The sequence below is a fragment of the Borostomias antarcticus genome (assembly GCF_949987555.1).
Source record: "Borostomias antarcticus genome assembly, chromosome: 23".
Taxonomy (NCBI): domain Eukaryota; kingdom Metazoa; phylum Chordata; class Actinopteri; order Stomiiformes; family Stomiidae; genus Borostomias; species Borostomias antarcticus.
In genome coordinates, this window is record NC_140256.1 from 17,532,423 (window position 1) to 17,551,757 (window position 19,335).

General features: G+C 44.5%; 1 protein-coding gene across 1 annotated transcript in view; it reads right to left on the reverse strand.

Moving 5' to 3' along the window:
* The window catches only part of unc5db (unc-5 netrin receptor Db), a gene marked incomplete at both ends in the record, with an annotated part of 125,157 nt that overhangs the window by 10,786 nt on the left and 95,036 nt on the right, over window positions 1-19,335 (reverse strand). Inside the window, 4 exons of the mRNA XM_084456883.1 lie at window positions 1,953-2,124; window positions 14,141-14,225; window positions 16,120-16,485; window positions 18,673-18,858. Of these exons, the coding sequence (XP_084313009.1) occupies window positions 1,953-2,124; window positions 14,141-14,225; window positions 16,120-16,485; window positions 18,673-18,858 (809 nt within the window). The remainder of the gene's footprint in view (window positions 1-1,952; window positions 2,125-14,140; window positions 14,226-16,119; window positions 16,486-18,672; window positions 18,859-19,335) is intronic.

Below are 19,335 nucleotides of genomic sequence, written 5' to 3' on the forward strand. Positions count from 1 at the left end.
AGATTGAAGAGTCTGAAATCTGCAACGTTGCACATTGGCATAGTCAACAAAGATTATCAACACGGGCAAGGGAGAGGCAGTGTTCTTAGGAGCAACAGGGTCAAAAGGCAGTCTCTAATGGAGATGAAGATCCCTGCCCTAGCTTCTTATTTGTCACAGCCTGCTCTGCTCCCTACGTTATGTGTTCATGTGTCAATTAATTTATTTCCAATCTTGTTGTAGTTGGTTATTCTCGTTTCAGTTACTTCACTCAGTCCCTGCCCTTGTGTGTGCTCTGTCTGCGTGACTGTCTGCTCCGTCCTGATTGGTTTCACCTGTTCCTTGTTGTCCCTAGTGTATTTAGTCTGAGTTCCAGTACCAGATTGTCTTTGTATGTCATTTGTGAGTGCATTGTCTTCCTTATACCTAAATCTCAAGGATTTTGACCTTGCCAGTTTTTGTTTGGCCTTCTCCCAGTCTGGACTTACCTTTTCGGAACAGACGGATAACCTGTGTTTGACTGCCTGCTTTTTGTCTTGGATTATTAACTGTTTCCCTGTGTTTGTCCTGGATCTCTAGTAAATTTGTTTTTAAACTCTCCCTTTTGTCCCGAGCCTCTGAACTGCCTAGAAACATTACACTTATTATATCCTTGCCTGGGGTATGGCAGTGAAACACAAAGACTGCTGCACCTCTTGTTTAATTTTGCCTTACCTAGGGCACACATCCCACTTCCATTGTTGGCGGTAACAATATTATTTAGGACAGAACGGCCGCAGAGACAAATCCCGTGTTGCTACTCTTTCCAATATAACAAGCACTTCTAAGCACTGACACTGCATAACAGCTGGGGGCAAAACAGTAATATTCATTACATAATCTGACCCTTGTTCAGCTTGACAGAACTGAGGTTCTATTGTGATGCCTGCGCAGAAAGACTCTTAATTATTTTCCTTGTGTTGTTTCGTCTGGAAAAAAACATTTTTATGAACAAATAAGGTAAATGGAGGACACTGATCGGGCTTAGTAAGCCTCTGGGATGGGCATAAAGCTCTTAGGAGAACGAAGGCTAGCAGAAAGATCTTTTCACACCAGAGAATAATGTGTGGAATATATTCAACATTCCCCAGGCGATCGCTGTGAGAAAAACAAGAATGCTACAAAACCTTGACCATTTGCCTGTCTGTACGATAAAGCTATAGCATGTGTTTTTTCTTTAGACCAAGACACTGAGCCGGGGTGAGCAATGAATGAGCAACTTAAGAGCGGCCTTTTTCCTGTCACTGCCCGCGGTCGGTTGTGAAGCAGGGGATGTTGAGCTAGGCAGGGCTGAGCGGAGCAGACCAGGTCAGCGGGAAGGCCATTTCCATGACTCTCCCCTGATTGCCTCACATCCACATCCATTCTGTCGTGTCCATCCAGATCCCCCAATCGATCCCAGCCATGTCTAACAGGCCCTTATGACCTGCCGTTACCCCCCTCTGACTGACACAGGCCGCGTGTCTTCTCCACTACATGCTGTAATTGTTTCTTTCTCTTCCAGCAGTCCCAGCTTTATTCCCTTCAGGCAAGCTGGCTGTCTTCTCTTAGACCCACAGTGGCCATAAGCCTGGATCAATCCTGACACTGTTTAGTGCCCCCCGTAAGCCTTTTGTATGTCACGCATACAACTCAGGCATCACATCACAAAGGGACTTACTGAAACCAGTGTCACATAAAGTGGATTCATTTTGTGCAGGGGTCAGGAGATGAAAGAAATGAGTCCCCTGACGTCTAGGAACAAAAATAGGTTCTCTCTTTCTAGGAATAAGAGCACACTCCGAATTGACATTACAGTTGGACAAAATGTCCAGTTTGGGCTTCAATGTTCTATCTGGTCTTACTATTTGTTTGCTTATTGTGCCAAAAACCGTTCTGAAACTTTGAATCTACAGCTCTCTCTGGTTGAGATGTGAATGGTTTGGTTCTCTCACCTCCCATTTATTGTCCTGTGTTTTCCTCTTGAGTTGGATGTTCCAGTTCTGCGGGTCCACCTCAGCACAGTGAGCTATTGTCATGGCCACGGGACTGTCCAGGTCCAGCCCAGGAGGACCATATGTGACCTCAGGTCCCAGTAGAACCTCACAGCCGTCCTCCGTTTGGACGCTGCAAAAAACACACACAGCATCTACATTGTGAAATGTCATACAGGAAGAGGCGTTTGTGTGATATTTTTGTACATAGACAAAGTGGCACTGAATATCCTGTCCAACTTTGTTCTTCCATTTCATGTTTCTTATGGTGTACTGCACAGGTATATACAACATGTTCTTAAATTGAATAACAGAGTCCTGAGAATGAAGGAACCAAGGGCAGTGCTCTAGCCTTATTGTCTAAGTTAGTCTTTTTCACACTTGGCCCTCTTTCAGCCCTCCAATGAACTCACATAGATTAGTCAGCCTTTAAAGGACAATGCTCGTTTTTGACAACCTGGACCTTATTTACGACATATTATAAAACGTTTGACTCACCGAGATCACTTTGGTGTAGTTCGGAGGCATGTAGAAGAAATTTAAAATCCAGCGCGAGCCAGTATATCCATGTAATGGATAGAATAGAATAGAATAGAAAAATCTATTTTCTGCCGCGAAACGGTTGTTTTCATCAATCTGTCTTGATGAATCGCTAGTTGTGCTTACATAGAGCATAGGCCTGTTGTGGTTTTTCGTAAATAAGGTCCAGGTTGTCAAAAACGAGCATTGTCCTTTTAAGATAGCAGCAAGGAGAATGAGGCTGGCTGGGCACTGCTACAGACACCGTGAGCTTCCGGCCAACAAGCTGGTGTTATGGGAGCCATCTCCATGGCGCGGACGCAAGTCGCGAGGACGTCCTACCAAAACATTTGTGGACACAATTAAGGTGGATGCGGAAGTGGAGACCACCGATGAGATCGCCAGGTGTATGGAGGACCGGGACAACTGGGGACGAAGATGGGAGGCCCGTCTGTGGACGACCCGATGATGATACTGTATGTGAACACTCCAAACGAACTCGGACCCCTCTGAAACAAATTTATTTTTTGAGCATCAAAAGTCAAGCCTAGAGGGGAAAGGGTGAAGTGAATCTGGAGTGTGTTGTGTTCACAGTGCACAGGTTAAGCAAATCTGCATTGCGGTTAGCTTAACCTCTGCATTGTGAACGCAACGCACTCCAGATTCACTCTTTCCCCTCTAGGCTTGACGTTAGACGCTCAAAAAATAAATAGACGGAACACATGGACGCTGCACTTCTACAGAGATTTTCATGGCTTATTCAAAATGAATAAAATCCAAACAAATCATAATGAATACGGGAGAGAGGGGTGAGCATGGAGAGGGAGCAGTGTTTGTCGCTGTGTGCAGCTTCAGGGACATGCTAGCCTGGGTCCAGATGTTCGAACCTGCCCGGTTTAAGATTATAGGCCTTAAGGCCGAGGCCTACGTGATTTATTTGTTTTATTTTCTTATAAATATTTCTTAAGTTTAAATGTCCCGGCCAAATATTGTGAAATGTGTGCTAATTATTATTTGGCCAGAGCTGTCCAATATCATTTTTAACAGCCTGTTGCGCACATAGAATAGTATTAGTTATCCTACTGCTGATAAATGTTAATAATTGTAAATATTAAATAAATGCTTCAGAAATTGATTTACGAATGGAAATAAATGCATTGAATTGATTTACACCGAGCTCCGTGGAATGGTGCTGAAAGACAGTGCTCCGGCAATAGGCTATCTACTGTTGATGCTTAGAAACATAAGTCACATGTTCGCCTGAAATAAACGAACAGACTACATGAGTGCTCCAGTATTTTGCTTTGGATAGTCTATTCGAAATGCCCCTGTAGAAAAACCTTTTCTTATATGCTGTCCTGGACTGTTGAGCACCAAGCCCTTCTGTTCTAAACTTGGATGAAGAGCGTTGGAATGGCAGGCTGCAAAGCAAATCCACAGTGGATAATACATTTTTACCAGTTTAATCTTCACATCAAGATAAATATTTTTTGTATTACACTTTCTCTCAAACAAAAAGTTTAGGTATGCAAATTAGGCAATAAACTATTAAATATGCGTCAATTTGCATATATTTTGGTACCTACTATCTAAACAATGGATAAAGTCAGGCTTGAAGTTTTACTTTTGTTTTGACTATATATTAAAAACCTAGATATTTACAGAGGGGTTTGTGAATACAAGCTTATTTTCAAAAGATATTGAAAAAATACTGCATACACCCATTAAAAATACATTTGTGGCATATTTTAGACAGGAAATGCAACCTAAAATGAAAAGACAACAAGATATCCCAAATTCCTTCTGTAAATATCTGCAGAATACATCTGAGAATCAGTATGTCAAGTTTAGTAACTGCACCTGCCCTGGACGTTGAGATAGCAGGAACCGAGTGACGTCAGGTACTTCAATTTTAAGAAAACGGCCAATAAGCATTATGTATTCATGTGTTTATTTCACAGGTATAACAGTGTGTGATGCAATAAACCATATCTCTCATGTCTCAGTACACCATTTAACACATTTACACGTGTTTTCAAAAGCTGTCACATTTAAGGTTATTAACCATCCAGCAGTGGTTCCCAAAAGTTGAGTTGGGACTAACTGGTGGGTCACACGCACCCTCCCCCAGGGTCATGTGTTTAAAAGACCCAGTGTGGAGGACTGGAGACACAAAAAACAATGACCACGTGTTTAAAAAAAGAATATAAAGTGTGATTATGAACAATTACCATATAAGTCTTATCTCATTTAATTAATATAGAGGAGGTAATATAAGTATTTGAGCAAAACTCATCACTAAATTACAATTGACATGTCTATAATTTAACAGAAACTTGAAGTGGACCTGAATTATTTCACAGTGTCACAGTGTCTTCCATGTTTAGTCCCTCCTGGTTAATTTGGAAAGCCGCTACATAAGTCAACAGAAAATATTTAATCCAAAGTGTTGATCAATGGAAATGTAAGTGTCATCGTGGATTCAATGGATCGCTTTAGATCTTAAAGGTAACAGCGCGGTTCATTCATTTATTGCTGCTATTAGATCAAAGGCCCTACTATGGCAATCGACACAGCAACACCGCTGCATTGGAGGACACAGTTCATTCATTCATTGCAGCTATGAGATCAAAGGCCCTTGAATGCACACCTCCTACAGGGAGCAGATCTTAGCAGCACACTGATTGGAGTCATGACCAGATTCAGAAAGGAGGCTGTTGTGCTCATGACGGACATCAAGGCAATTTCCGATCAAGCCAGATTGGAAAACAATCTTGCCAATCAGCGTTGGTTCTGTGGATTTTGAAATACAAACTGCTACGCTGGGCAGGTTTAGGTGTGATGACTGTGAGGAGCCTTTGAAGTTAGCACATGATAGATGGTGATAGACAGATGGTTCATCCAATCACCTGCCAAGTATTTTTGAAAGTGCCTGCCGTTTTTTTCAAACAGTTTCAAACTGAGAGTTCCCAGATGGTAATGTGAGGCAAACCATCTGGCACATCAGGTTAGGTTTCCTGTTAAATTTGACAGTCTGCAAAATGGAGTGTGAAAAGGACTAGCCACATCTAAAAGCTCAATCCAATACTTGAAGATGGTGTTTTGAGAGTTGGAGGGCGACTTAGTAGAGCAGCTATGCCTGAAGAGTCTAAATAACCTGTCATATTGGCAAAGGGTCTTCATACTTCTCACATCGTTCTTCAGCACATACACCACATGGTGGGATATCTAGCCTGCCTCAAAGATATTGGATTCCTGCTGCTACAGTAGTATGGCTATAAGGAAGATCCTATCTAGGTGTGTTATCTGTCGGCGACTGCATGCAGCTCCAGGACACCAGCAGATGGCAGATTTACCCAGAGACAGAGTTGTTGGAGTTCATTATTTTGGACTTCGAGATCAAGAGAGTAAGGAGTACAATGAAGAAGTCATGCTTATCAGTAAGAGCCATCCACATCAAACTAGCATTATCATTGGATACAGATTCCTTTATCACTGCTCTTCAACGCTTCATAGCAAGACATAGACGTTTTGGAGTTGCGCTCTGATAATGGAATCAACTTTGTCAGAGCTGAGCGTGAGTTGAGGGAGGCAATGACAAACTGGAACCATGATGAAATCAACTGCACCTTCCTTCAGAAAGGAATTATGTGAATGTTCAATCCCCCAACTGGATCACATCATGGAGGAGTATGGGAAAGGATGATAAGTTCTGTGAGGAAGGTCCTGAACTCAAGCTTGACGGTGCAGAACCTTGATGAAGAGGGTCTTTACACAGTTCTTGTGGAGTGGAAGCTATTGTCAACAGCCACCCCATCACCAAAGCATCCACTGATCTCAATGACTTGGAAGCGCTAACACCTAACCATCTGTTGCTGCTTAAAGGGGTAGTTCAGAATGTTGGACATAGAGCCTCATTTACAACTCTCCCATAATGCTGTTGATTGATGGAGAACATTTTCTGCTGATTCCATGCTCTCTTGTTCCGGCGTTAGCAGCATGCTTATGTAGAAACGGATAGCATTCAATACATAATGTTAGTTTTCGGACTGTAAAAAGTTAGGGGTACAAAAACGGATTTTGAAAAGTCGGCGGGGGGGGGGGGTCATGTCCTCCCTGTCCCCAGTGGAACTTACACCCATGTGTACATCGACACTCCGGGCTCCCCGCGCACACCCCAGTCCAAACGCTGTGTCTCTAGTCGCCCCACACAGGGAGCTGGCTTCAAAGTTTTGTTTTCATTCGTGGATCCAGCCCGTGATTCGGATCCCCTGGAAAATCTAACACCCCTCCACTGAGTTTCATGAAAATCGGTCAATTACATTTTGTGTAACCCTGCGGGGAAATAAACAGGTAGAGTTCCCCCGCTTATTTTTACCCTGGAGAAATAAGTAGTCCTGAGCCGAAGTCCAAAAAATGTAAGCGAATGGGCAGCCGTATTTAGGCAGCTCTGTGGCACCCCCCTCGGGTTGCAGTCGGCAGGGGGTGACGCGGTGCACTCTTCTTCCACACACCCCAGTCCAAACCCCATTCTGTCTCTAGCGCCCCAACACAGGGAGCTGGCTTCATTCTAAGTGTTGTTTTCATTCATTGACCTGGCCTATGATTTGGATCTGCTCCAAAATGTAATGGGTTTTAAAGCAGCCCAACGGAGGATGTGGTATTTTTGCGATTTGGCGCCCCCTACAGGTTCACTTTTGCACAACTGTCGTAAAATGGTTAATACTATGCACGTTCAGTACAGCTGAACAAATCATACAATGCTGCACTTCATGGTTCCTGGCAATCCTATGATGTGGCTAGCCAACTAGTGCTGCAATGATAATTAGCAAACAAAACTAACTCAATTCCACAAAATCTCACAACTGTCAACACTTTGTCAGATCGCCAACTCTAACTCAACTAGCCTTACACTAGCTAGCAAACGTCAGCCTAACACACGCAATGTAGTCATTAGTATGCATCTTCAGACATTCACAGCTGAAGGCTGTTTTATACTTCTGCATAAATGGACAGCGCACAGACGCAGAGGCCGTAGAGAAGCTGCAGAGATGCATCGTGCACATCCAGAAAAATGTCACAACTACTCTGCTACGCAGAGCCCACAGAGATTTGATTGGACTTCAGTGCAAGAGGGCGGGATTTCCGGTCATACATGTCACATCCGTTTTCTTGTAAACAAGTACATGACATTCATGCAATGACATTCCATGTAGTGTCCCAAAACTGTAAATCATTCCCTATGTAGTTCACTATGAGTAGCACTACATAGGGAATAGGGAGTGAGTGAACCATTTCAAACACATCTCTGGTCATCTCTGTTAGCCATCTTACTCGTCCTGATGCCATGTTCCATATGAGAACACTCCGTTAGCCTAATGTATTAAACTTCTACTTGTCCCGACACATGAGTTAACAGATATAGACCCGGCGACAGTTACAGAGATAGATACTATAGATAGATAGGCTTTGTTCGTAATAATTAAATTACAACCAGACAGAGAACAAGGAGTTTGAGAACAAGGTAGGCTCATCTAATGTGCAAGATGAGCTACAGAAATGGGTCAATGAGTAGCCTAGTATTACTGCGCCCCTATGGGCAGGCGAGCGGTGGTGCGGAATGCCGTAAAGCGTCTGTTAGAATACCGCAGGTCAAGTTACATTCTTATATTCTCACATCTGTAAGCCCGGTAAATATGGATCAATTTGAGGAGATGCTAGCGGAGCGAGTTCGCAAATACCGGCACCTGTAGGCTATGATGCAAGCTCGAAGGACTATAAAAAAAGAAACGTGTCTTTTAATTTATGGAGGGAAATCGCTGAGGTACTTAATGAGTTGCCTAACAAGTGGAAAAACATCAGACTGAGTTGTACGAATGAAAAAAAAGATGTCCATGTCCAAAAAGAGCGGCAGTGCAGGGGGGGAGAAGATCCCAGCATTTTACATAATCGTGGCTGCTGTCTTTCATAAAGCATAGAGAGACGGAAAGCAACATGGTCACGCACACACGCGTTCACGCAGAGGCATAAAACAAGCTTCACACAGCCAAACGTCAAGCAATTCTAACAACATAAGATATAGCTAACTGACAAACTGATAAAAGAGGCCAGCTAGATAGCATCCTCCACATACATTCACAGCTAAGCACAACCAACATCAAGCAATTTTAACGTAAGAGATTGCTAGCCAGCTAACATTAGGCTATAGCTATGTTACAAAAGGCCAGGTCGGCATCAGTCTCATAGCCCTGTCATTACACTTTGTTAGCTCGCTAACCTGCTAACAATCAGTCTAAAACATTACTATACTACCAGCAGCTTAGCTAGGGAACAGCCCAAGCTAGCTCGATTACATGCATCCTCATATATTCACAGCTAACACAGCCAAAAATCAAGCAATTTCAACATAAGACATAGCAAGCCAGCTAGCTAACAGTAGTACAGTAGGCTACGTACAGTACAAGTTCAACAGCAAAGAGTCCAGGTCTGTGTCAGTCTTACAGCCTTTCAATGTGCAAAGCTTCTGCCAGCAAGTAAGCCAGTCCAATATTAACTGTAATTTGGCTTCTGGCTTGGTCTCTTTCTTTTTTTCTTGTCTTGTCTTTTTCTGTGATGCTCCTCTTTGGTCATTTCATCTCCACCATGATGTGTGATATGAGAATGTGTGCGATTATTATAGTAGCAATAGCTAGGGAAGTTGGTGTAATGCCGTAAAACATCACAGATTTTGCATTGAAAATAGCGGCCCACTACAACAAACATATTATTTCAAGAAGAAGCATTCGGGGGCAGGGGTGGGAAGGAAAGAGGCAACATTCTGCCTATTACAAGGCAGTGAACCATCAAGATTTTGAAGCTGTTATTTTAAGGTAAAAAAACAACAACATTGAGCTGCTTTAAGGTGGCCCAATGCTACACCCTTCCACAGAGTTTCATAAAAATCAGTCAGGTTAGGGTTCATTTTTGCGTAATCCCAGTCAAAAAAATGAATGGAGGTGAATGGCCAGTGTGTGAATGGCCAGCAGCCCGTGGACCACCCTGTGCTTTGGACCCGCTCCAGAATTTAATGGATTCTAAGTTGGACCATGCTACACCCTTCCACCAAGCTTCATGAAAATCAGTCTAGTACAGTAGTAGTAATCCTGCTAACGAACAAACAAACATGCCACCTGCGCTGTCGCTGGGGCGTAGGTAAATATGTATTTATGTATACCTTCTGAAGTAGAATGTCTCAAAATAATGCAATTGTAACAATCTGATCCTACAATACTGGTTGTGCTTAGTAATGAACTCTACAGTACATAAACATGCCATGGTGTACTGTTTATGTCTGATGATAATATCTGAACTGTAAAATAAGATACTCAAACTATAGTCCAATCAGGTTTAGATACAGCAGGTTTAAACAGCCTCAGTGCTCTGCATCCCTAACTGAAATTCTAACTATGTAAATAGGCTGATGCCTCATGCTCCGTGTGTCCCCGGATCATAAACTCAGGAGAGATTTCCGTCTCTCTCCATCTGAGGAGACACGTACTGTGATGTGAGATTTTCACCCATCATTGCGGTGCTTATCTGTATGGAGGTGGCTGTCACTTGTCTATGACAAGCTGACACTGAGAGCGGCTCAGAACATCTTAATGATAAGTGTGCCGTGGATGTGCTGACACATACAGCTCGCTATTCTGTACAGTTGAATCTGTGATGAATTTCCGGCGATACATCTTTCCATTGCGCTATAAAGGCAATCACTCCTCACAATGTCACGCTGGTCTGTGTGCTCAGACGAGGAGCAGTAGCTCACACAATCACACAATCATTTGCAGTTCGGCGAGCTCTTGAATACTCTGGAGGGAGCTCTGATTATGCCTCAGCTAACAAAGAAGAGCATGATCATACACACAATAGGGAAAGTCGGAAAAGAGCGGATTACCTGGGCCTTAAGTACCCCCCCACACACACACTTACAAGAGTCTGCCACCTAAAAGAAGAGCCTCAGGCTCCAAACTCTCTTTATCAATGCCACTTGTCATCATAGTGAAGGGTCATGTATGGCAGCCTCCCCAGCACTAGATGAGGTGCATTATTCAAAGTGAATGATGACTCACTCCTCTGGGATTTGCGAGCCGTGCAAAAGTGTCATATTGGGCATGGGAGAGAAGCAGCTGGCTTAATAAATGCACACATTAGCATGCTCCATTAGTCTCACCTTTATTTGCTTGTACTTTCCCATCTGCCTGTCTGACTGTGTTTTTGTCAATGTTTTAAGGTGATGTTGTTGTCCTGAGCAGAGCATTGAAAAAGTAATCAGACAGGCAGCCATTAGGCTGAGGCAGTATTACTGGCTGGTCTAGCTGACAAACAGATCTACATTTTCAAATAACCCTCTTCATGTCTTGCAATCTCTTTCTCCCTCCCTGGCATTCATGCAAAATCCCACAGGTCTTGAATGTCAGTGGGAATATGAACAAGGTATTACTAAAACATTTCCCTGGCTATCAGCGCTCATTTAAGTGCTTATTGACCACGTCTGTACAGAAAATACTCAGACTTCTGCCAGCTAGTCAGGAGCATCCTATAGTCTCGCATAGCCAGAACTATCTTGTTTTAGCGTTGGAGAACGACATGACTGCAACCCATTATCATTCTGGGGAGAATGAATAGAATAGAAAGTTTATTCGACATATATAACCAGTAGGTACAGGGACATTGGAATTTTTGTCATCGCTTGTCCTTACATTATCTTATCAGCATCAGTTCCTCATTCCAGTCCTAGGTACACAACTAGACATTATACAGTTCAAAAACTGGCAATTAACTATCTGTAGTCTAGCAGTCTACAGATAGTAACGGTGCCCTTGCCAAATAGTGTTGTGGGGATTGAATCTGATTGGATGATGAGAAGCTTATCCCCAGAGCCTACATCATGTGAGCCAGACTACCCAGATCTGCAGTGACTAGTCTGGGTACTCTACCAACAGTTCATTCCCTGAAATATTTAAAGCCCATCCACGGTATTTCAAAAACACTCTCTGAATATTTAGGGGCATCCTAGTCTGACTCAACGGATGTAAGTTTTGGGGATAAGCCTTGTCATTCGTTTATTACTGTCCAATCAGTGGCGACGAAATATGTTGTCCGCCCAATCAGATTCAATCCAGACTATGTGAAACAACAACAACCTAGCAACCTCTCCGCCAAAGACGATTGTCACTCCACCTAAGACTGTAGCTGCGTTTCCATTACACTTTTTCGCAAAATAAAAGCGATATTTCTACAGTTTTGACAAAGTACAATTGTGACTTGCAGGTGTTTCCATTGAAAGGTGTTTTGCGCAAGAACCGTAATTCTCGTAGTCTAGTCTCGCGACGCCACACAATTCACGCAAAGCGCAACCAGGAAGTAAACCATGGATGTATTAAGTAAACAAACTGTTGTAATATTTGAACTTTATTTTAGCTTTCCCCTTGGCTCCGCTCTTAAACAGTGCGCGTTTCTCAGCTAAGTATCGTTGTTTAGGGTCCGGAGGCATATTGCATCATTTTTTGAAGCGAGCAAATCACGTGACCCCTACCTCTTCTCCTGCTTAAATTCAAAAAAAGTGTTTCCATTACGCTTTTGCAATATACTTCTATATCGAAACTTCTGAAAAACCACCTCATGAGAGCGTAAAAATGTTATCGAAATTTGAGAGGTTTTTCAAAATATTTCCATTACCAATTTTTTATTGCGATATTTAGGTTTTGCGAAATTCTAGGTGTAATGGAAAAGCGATTTGTGATTGGTTTAAAGAAACACAGTGTTTTGTTCCCCCAATCCCCAAATGGTAATGAGTCCAGCCAGAGCTTTCTCCAGCGCTGGCACAGCATAAACAAAGTGTGGAGATGCGAGACTAGGGGGTCTAGTGAGACTAGGATCATCCTAACTATGCCGGACCAGAAGGTACAGTATGGCCAAGAAGGCGCTAGTGACACCTTCAAGGTGGGCAGAGGCACAGTCAAGATCATTTTGCCTTTGCAGTTGAATTTTTATCTCACAATAAAGCTTTCATTGACCCTTAGGGCGGGGGAAATATCTCAGACCTCACCCAAACCAACAATCTCAACTATCTTTGACAGACTTCAAAAACATCCTCCAAATAAGCTGCAATGGGATTCAATGATGGTGTGGAGAAATCTGTTGGATGTTTTGGCTCAGAGCAAAGAAAGGATCAAATTCTCCACCGGGCCCTCTGGCTGGAGAGGATAGACAGTGATTGACAAACCCCAGAATGACAAGCCCACAAACCACATGGAGAGCTGTCGGTTGGAAACACATTCCCTCACATGGAGCAGAAAAGTAAGCAGTTCACTAGGATTGCAGTGGCTAGGCTGGGTACTCTACCAACAGTTCATTCCCTGAAATATTTGAATGAATTTTCAGCGATTAAAAATGAGCGTCTTTAGGTAGACAATGTGCACAGTTGGAGAGGAATATTTTAACCTTTGAACATTCTTGTTGGTGCAATTTGCATTTTTGGGTCCCTTTCAGTCATTTCCGTCACTTTGTTCAGATGGTGAGGTGTGAATGAGCTCTGACAGTTAATAGGACTGTCTCCCCTCAGGTCCCCACTGGGGATCAGAACAGAACTTGAGGCCCCCAGAGAGGGGCAGTCCATCATGTGGTCATTACTGTACCTGACCATGATGGGAATATATAATGCAGGGAGTGTTGAGATGAAAGGCCTCTGGAGATTCCCCTCCTGTCTGTCCATCCATTTCATTTATTAATACTGTATGTATATTCCATTTGTGTGTGTATGGTATGCCATTCGTGCCTAAAAATTGCCTACTGTTTAGCGTCCTCCCATAGTGCTGTGCTGTTGACACAAGTAACTGAGTGCAACTCTGTGGACTCTGGAGGGGAAAAGAAATTGAGGTCTGGTTGAAGTCAAATCGACTAAATTAAAGACAAAAAAAAAACATTTTACCCTGCACCACATGAAATTACTCGGTTGCATCAAGGCGATATCAAAGCCTAGAGTACCGGCTGAGGCTAGCGTGAACCCTGACTCTGAAACCGAGGGGACCCCTGTAGAGAGTGCAGGATGGGCTGTTAGCTGGGCCTATCTGTCATAGAGCCCTGTGCAAAAAGAAAATGGCCCGGAGAGAGGAGAGAGAGGATGGAGAGGAGAGGATGCTGGGAGAGGGGGGGGGTCACTGAGCTGTACTCTGACCACAACAGTCTGCCCATTTCACACTAAATGTGTGCTGTCCAGACTGAAATGAGAGGGTAGAAATAACCAAACCCACAAGCGCAAGGAGGAACAGTAGTGTAATGGTGAACATTATTTAATTTGCAGCAGTTCCACCACTTAACTTATTTTGATCCAATTTGCCAAAACCTGATATTTAACAAGGACATCAAGGTCAAAGTGAATGAAATTAGAGATGGCAGCAGAGCCATACAACTCAAGCAAAATAGTTACAAACAGAACTAAGATTGTAAGAACCACAGTAGAAACGGCAGAGTGAAGACATGCCGAGGTCTCTCACTGAAGGTGAGGATGGACAGAAGAAAAAGATGAGGGGTCGGAGGAGGGCTGACAGACAGATGGTCTAGATGACCTGTTTATGAAGGTCTGGTCTCACCTGGCCTCGCCCTGATTGATCACCATGTACATCTCCCAGGAAGTGTCCTCAGTGATCGCCCCATGAGGCACCAGCAGGCTGCCGCCTGCAAAACACAGAACAGCAATAAGAACAACATCATCATACTGTACACCACACTGAGAATGTTCTTCTATGAGGTGATTTGGTCGAAGAAAAGTATACTTTCTCCTTCTGTTGAAGTGATTTTAGGCTCTCCACGGATGCATTTTTGTGTTATTATGTTTTCAACAAGAGACAAACGCACAAGACTGAGGATAGTAGCTACTCACCTGTTATATAGTAAGAAATAAAACTCACAAAAGCAAATGAAAACCCAGCAGGCATCTAAAACACTAAAAATGAACAGCAATATTCCCAAAAATGGAACCCTGCCAACGAGAATAACAGCAATATCCCAACAATGTAACTCGATGCACCTTGCCATAATAGTATGTAACAACACACACGGGCAAGTGATTAGACTCTTCCTGTGAAGTGCCATGCACGGCTGTATGGCTGCCCACTGAATGGTAGTTAACGTGTGGGCTGCGGATTGCGAGAGAGAATATTCCACTTGACCGCGGTGACTCTCCCACTCGCACACAGCCAGCGATGAGGCTGGAGGAGACCGATGTCTCCCGGCATGTCCAGGAGGGCCCAGGGTCCTACATGCACAAGGGCCCAGGGGAGGGAACTCAGTGCAACAGGTCACGTGGACTGTTGACCCACGACAATTGTGGCAATCACTTTGCAAACTCATCTAGTCTCTCCACTCACAGGACCAGCTAAGATTAGAGCCACAGGACCGGCTAGGATGAGAGCCACATGACCAGCTAGGATAAGAGCCTGACCCCCTCGTTTGCCAAGGAGAGCTGCCGAGCAAGTGGAGAGGAATAACAAACAGATCAGCTCCATTTACCAACCCTGGCAACAACACTGCCGAAGCCTAGCAACGGCATACATGGATTGTTTTCAACATCCATACAAATACGATACACTGTTTGCTTACAGTGACTGTATTTATGGGAATATGTGGGTGTTTAAAATAACATTATTCAACAAACAACATCTTCATGGTAGCTCTGACAAGCGTACATCTGTGTTGTGTTGTATTTTCTGTGTTCTCATGTTGTTTTTATTCTGTATCGTTGTGTTTTATGTACTCTGACTTGCCAAGGGGACTGCAGATGCAAATTAGCTTCAAGCTAGAATCTGGTACAGTGCATTATATGTTGTCATAGTTGCCTATGGTTAATGTATATGTTTCAATTGTACGCTGTCCCTTTTAATTAAATAAATAAATAAAATAAAAATAAAATTAGAGATTTGAAATTAGAAATACCTAATGAACGGAATATGTTTAATATACAGTACAAAACAAATGTGATAGGTGATTTGGGGGCCAATATTCCTAGCTAGCTACGCAATGTAACTAGCTTTATGTCCCACCACAGTCTCATAACCCTTTATTAATTAATCTCCTTATTAATTAATCTCCTTATTAATTAATCTCCAAGACGAAATTGTTGTCTTGCATTTTTTTATACTTACACCTCACCCTCAAGGGTTAGCTTATTAGTGTAGACTGTTAAGGAAGGGTGGTTGTTTTAAGTAACCTATTGTATGAGTAAATTCATGTTATTTAGGGCATTTAAGAAAAATGAATATTAATTAATATAATTCAAAGTGTTTCCATGCATAGCAATAGCCTTAATAAGGAATTTGTAATGATTTGCACAGGCACACGCAGAACAGCCAAGGGCCCTGTCGGGCATGCATAGCAATGTGCACAACAACTATGTCACGGCAAGCGCATTTTGAGAAGGCACTTTGCACTAGTATATCCATAATGACGCAATGTTCTAATGACACATTATCAAAAAGAACAACTCTACTTGCTTTTATCTGTTTATCACTATCTCCGCATGTAAGGCACACCTTCAGCCACACTCAGGAAACCATCCAGGGGAAAAGCTCACCGGTGTTTGGTACCACCAGCCGCCCGCCCAGGTGCCCGAACACGCCGGTGGTCCTCAGCTGACCTTTGGTGGGGGTGAAGGGCCCGTTGGGGGTGAGCAGGCCCTTCTTGGTGCCGCGCCTCTCCATGGTGCTGCAGTCTCTGCCCAGCCCCCTGGGGAAGGTTTCTGGCTGGCCTTTGGCGTGGAACTCCGCGCGCTCGGCCACACCTAGTGAAACCATAAAGGAGCTCTGAACTTTGACCTTGATGTTGGGCAGGGGGTCAAAGAGCTCTTTGTCTATGGAGTCCTGGAAGCAGATGGGACTGCTGTATGTCCGGCCCACTGTTAAGTCTGGCTGCATGGAGGAGTTGAGAAGCAGTGGGTTTCCTACGGAGATGGAGAGATACACAGCCACACAGTCATCCCATCACCTGATGATCTGATCACCTCCTTCACATCTCTGGGATCCCCAGACTGAAGTGTCTCACAGAGGCAAAGCATCAGTTGATAAAAAGTAAGTTTCAGAACCAACAATAGGCTGCACATGAGTACTTTTAATTAACAAGCACACACAGCTTGATTTCCATAATCCATCAGTTTTGAGTCCTGTTCCTCCACACCCAAAGTCACGGTGGGCAGAGTGTCAGAGGGGTCTGGGTGAATGTCCTGTAAGCAAGGGGAGTCGTTCAGCACCCAGCATGGACCACACAGGTCACGGAGCACGGAGGAGGGTCCTCAGTCACAGCCATTAGACCGTCAGGAACTTCCAAACGGAGAGCGAAACGCATCTATCTGGCACGTGGAGACATGCGGGGCCCAGGCCTCCCTGTGCCAAGATAACAGTGGAGTCACTGAGTCCTTGCTGTCCAGCTGTTGCCTAGTGAGGGGTGCGAGGCAGGAGGCTAATGTGGTTTTATTTTTAGAGAAATCGTTAATTACCTGGGCTTGATCTGTGTCATGCATTCAGGGGTGCGTTCGTCTCCACGTAATGGGCCAGTGGAGGAAGCCGATAGTGAGCGGCGGGGCAGTGTACAGCCAATGCAATCAAAAGCAAATGTTCTCCCTCATAAAAGATTTGCTACTGATTGCATCAAAAGATAAACACCGGAGAACTCTCAATTAAATATCAACCTCATGCGACGGCCACGGGCAGAGATTGAATTCTGATGGACAACGCTTCGCCCTCCAACCTGACATCCGATCGGCAATGGATTTCCATGTCTTTCAGTCCAATGGAAAATTATTGCTCGACTCTGCATCTTTAAGAATGGAATGGCAGGACGAAGTTAATGAAATGGGCCTTGATTACCTTGAGGGATAGGTTAGAAATGGGGACTTTGATTAAAAATCACTGTGAGGCAGATGTAATGTAGACAGACAGGGTTGGGTCTAAAGATTCCTTCACCAGCCGCCCAACACAGTCCTCGGCAGCTGCAGTTTGCAGGAGCGCTTAAAGGCTTTTCTTTTTTTAAAACAATTACACGGCATGAAAAGCTACTGATTTCCCATAAAAGCCCACGTTTAAAGGGTGTTTTTTTTCCCCTTCCCATGTTGAAGCAATATCATCTGATGCTTTTTCTTAAAAAAAAAGACTGAACAAGGAAGGAGGCTACGACAACAAAAACAACAACAAAAACAGGTTAATGTAAAAGCCAACTCATATTTCTTTGAAAATGAGAGATGGGAGAATAAAGGCAATATTTCAGAGTTCTTTACCGGGCTGAGGGAGAGAAGGAAGGGGATGGAGTGATTGCGGCCGGCGGAGGGCACAGCAGGTGGGCGGCGTTGGGGAAAGCTGGCCTATTTAAATAGGATTGATGGCCTGCCGGATGTAGACCGGCAGCCCCCCTCCCGGCCCCCTCCTCCGGCCCCCTCCTCCCAGCCGCATGGCGAGGGGCGGGCGTGAGTGACTTCCCAGGCCTTGGGAGAGCGCTGGATGTGGTGGGACAGGGCTCTGCGTGGCCCCGCCAGGGGACTTTTCACAGTGCTGTCACTAGGCAGCTAGGATGAATCACCCTCTGGCCGCCGTGGCTATCACTTGTGCTAACCCAGAAGTGTCACTGACAGTAATATGAATGCCGGTAGCCAGGCCGCCCGGTGACCAGCCACACAGCCCCAGACGCTGCTATGAACAGAAGTTATTGCTGTGCACAACAAAAATGGAATTGATGTTCACTGTTCCATGCTCTTCATATATATCCGTCACTGGCTCTGGCTGGAGATATTTGATGGAGGTGGGGGTTGGGAGAGTGGGGGAGGGGATGTTTGGTTGCTTTACAGTCAAATATGTGGTATATCAAGGGGGTGGGGGCAGGTGGGGGGCATCAAAGATTGATTATATCACTGGTCCCAATAACAGAGGAGCTGGTGTGTCAAAATAGAAGGACAGGTCCTTTCAGCGATGATGTGGATATAAATCGTGAGCGGATGCGGAGGGCATACACTGTGTCGCTCAATGCAAAGAAATGCCATCAATCAAGCGGCGCTGTCCTGTCGGCGGGGATCCTTGACAATATGCCGCCACTCAACCCTGGTGCGCGCTGGGCCATGTCTTCATAAAGCACAGCCACTCACCTTGTCGGGTGGTCTTGAAGTTGAACGACTGGAACCCCCCAGCGAGCGCGGACGAGTCGATGACGTCGACGCCGTAGTCGCTCTGGCTCTTCCTGTACAGCATGACCGCCACCACCAGGACAGCGACGGCAACGACGCCCGCCCCCAAGCCCGAGTACAGCGCCACGTCGTTGGAGCCCTCCATACCTGTCACACACAGACACGGCTCTTTGATTGCCGCTCCCGTTTGGCCGAGAGATTATCAAAGCAGCCAAACTAAAACACAAAGACAGAGGGGGAATGATTGCAACCATGGCGATGGAAATGAGTGTGTGGAAGGAGAAGCTCTTGGAAATGTTCAGTAGATACGCCTCATCTAAAACCATGCCTTATTAGCTTTCCAGAAGACAACTGAGTTCTGAGATGGCGTGCCAGCTTTTGGTGTCGAGCACGGGACTATCCAGCTTCATAATCTCCCCATGCTTCATTATTCAGCAGTGACAGGAAATGAACATGAGGAGTGTTGCTCCTGCAACACCATTACACACTGTACTTTACACACTACTGCAGCACGCAGAGAAGGAGGGGATCACTTCAGTCAAACCCACTAGTCTATATCCAATAGACCTAATGGACGTCTCACACAGAGTGGACCTAAATGGACCACATAGTAAGATCCAATGG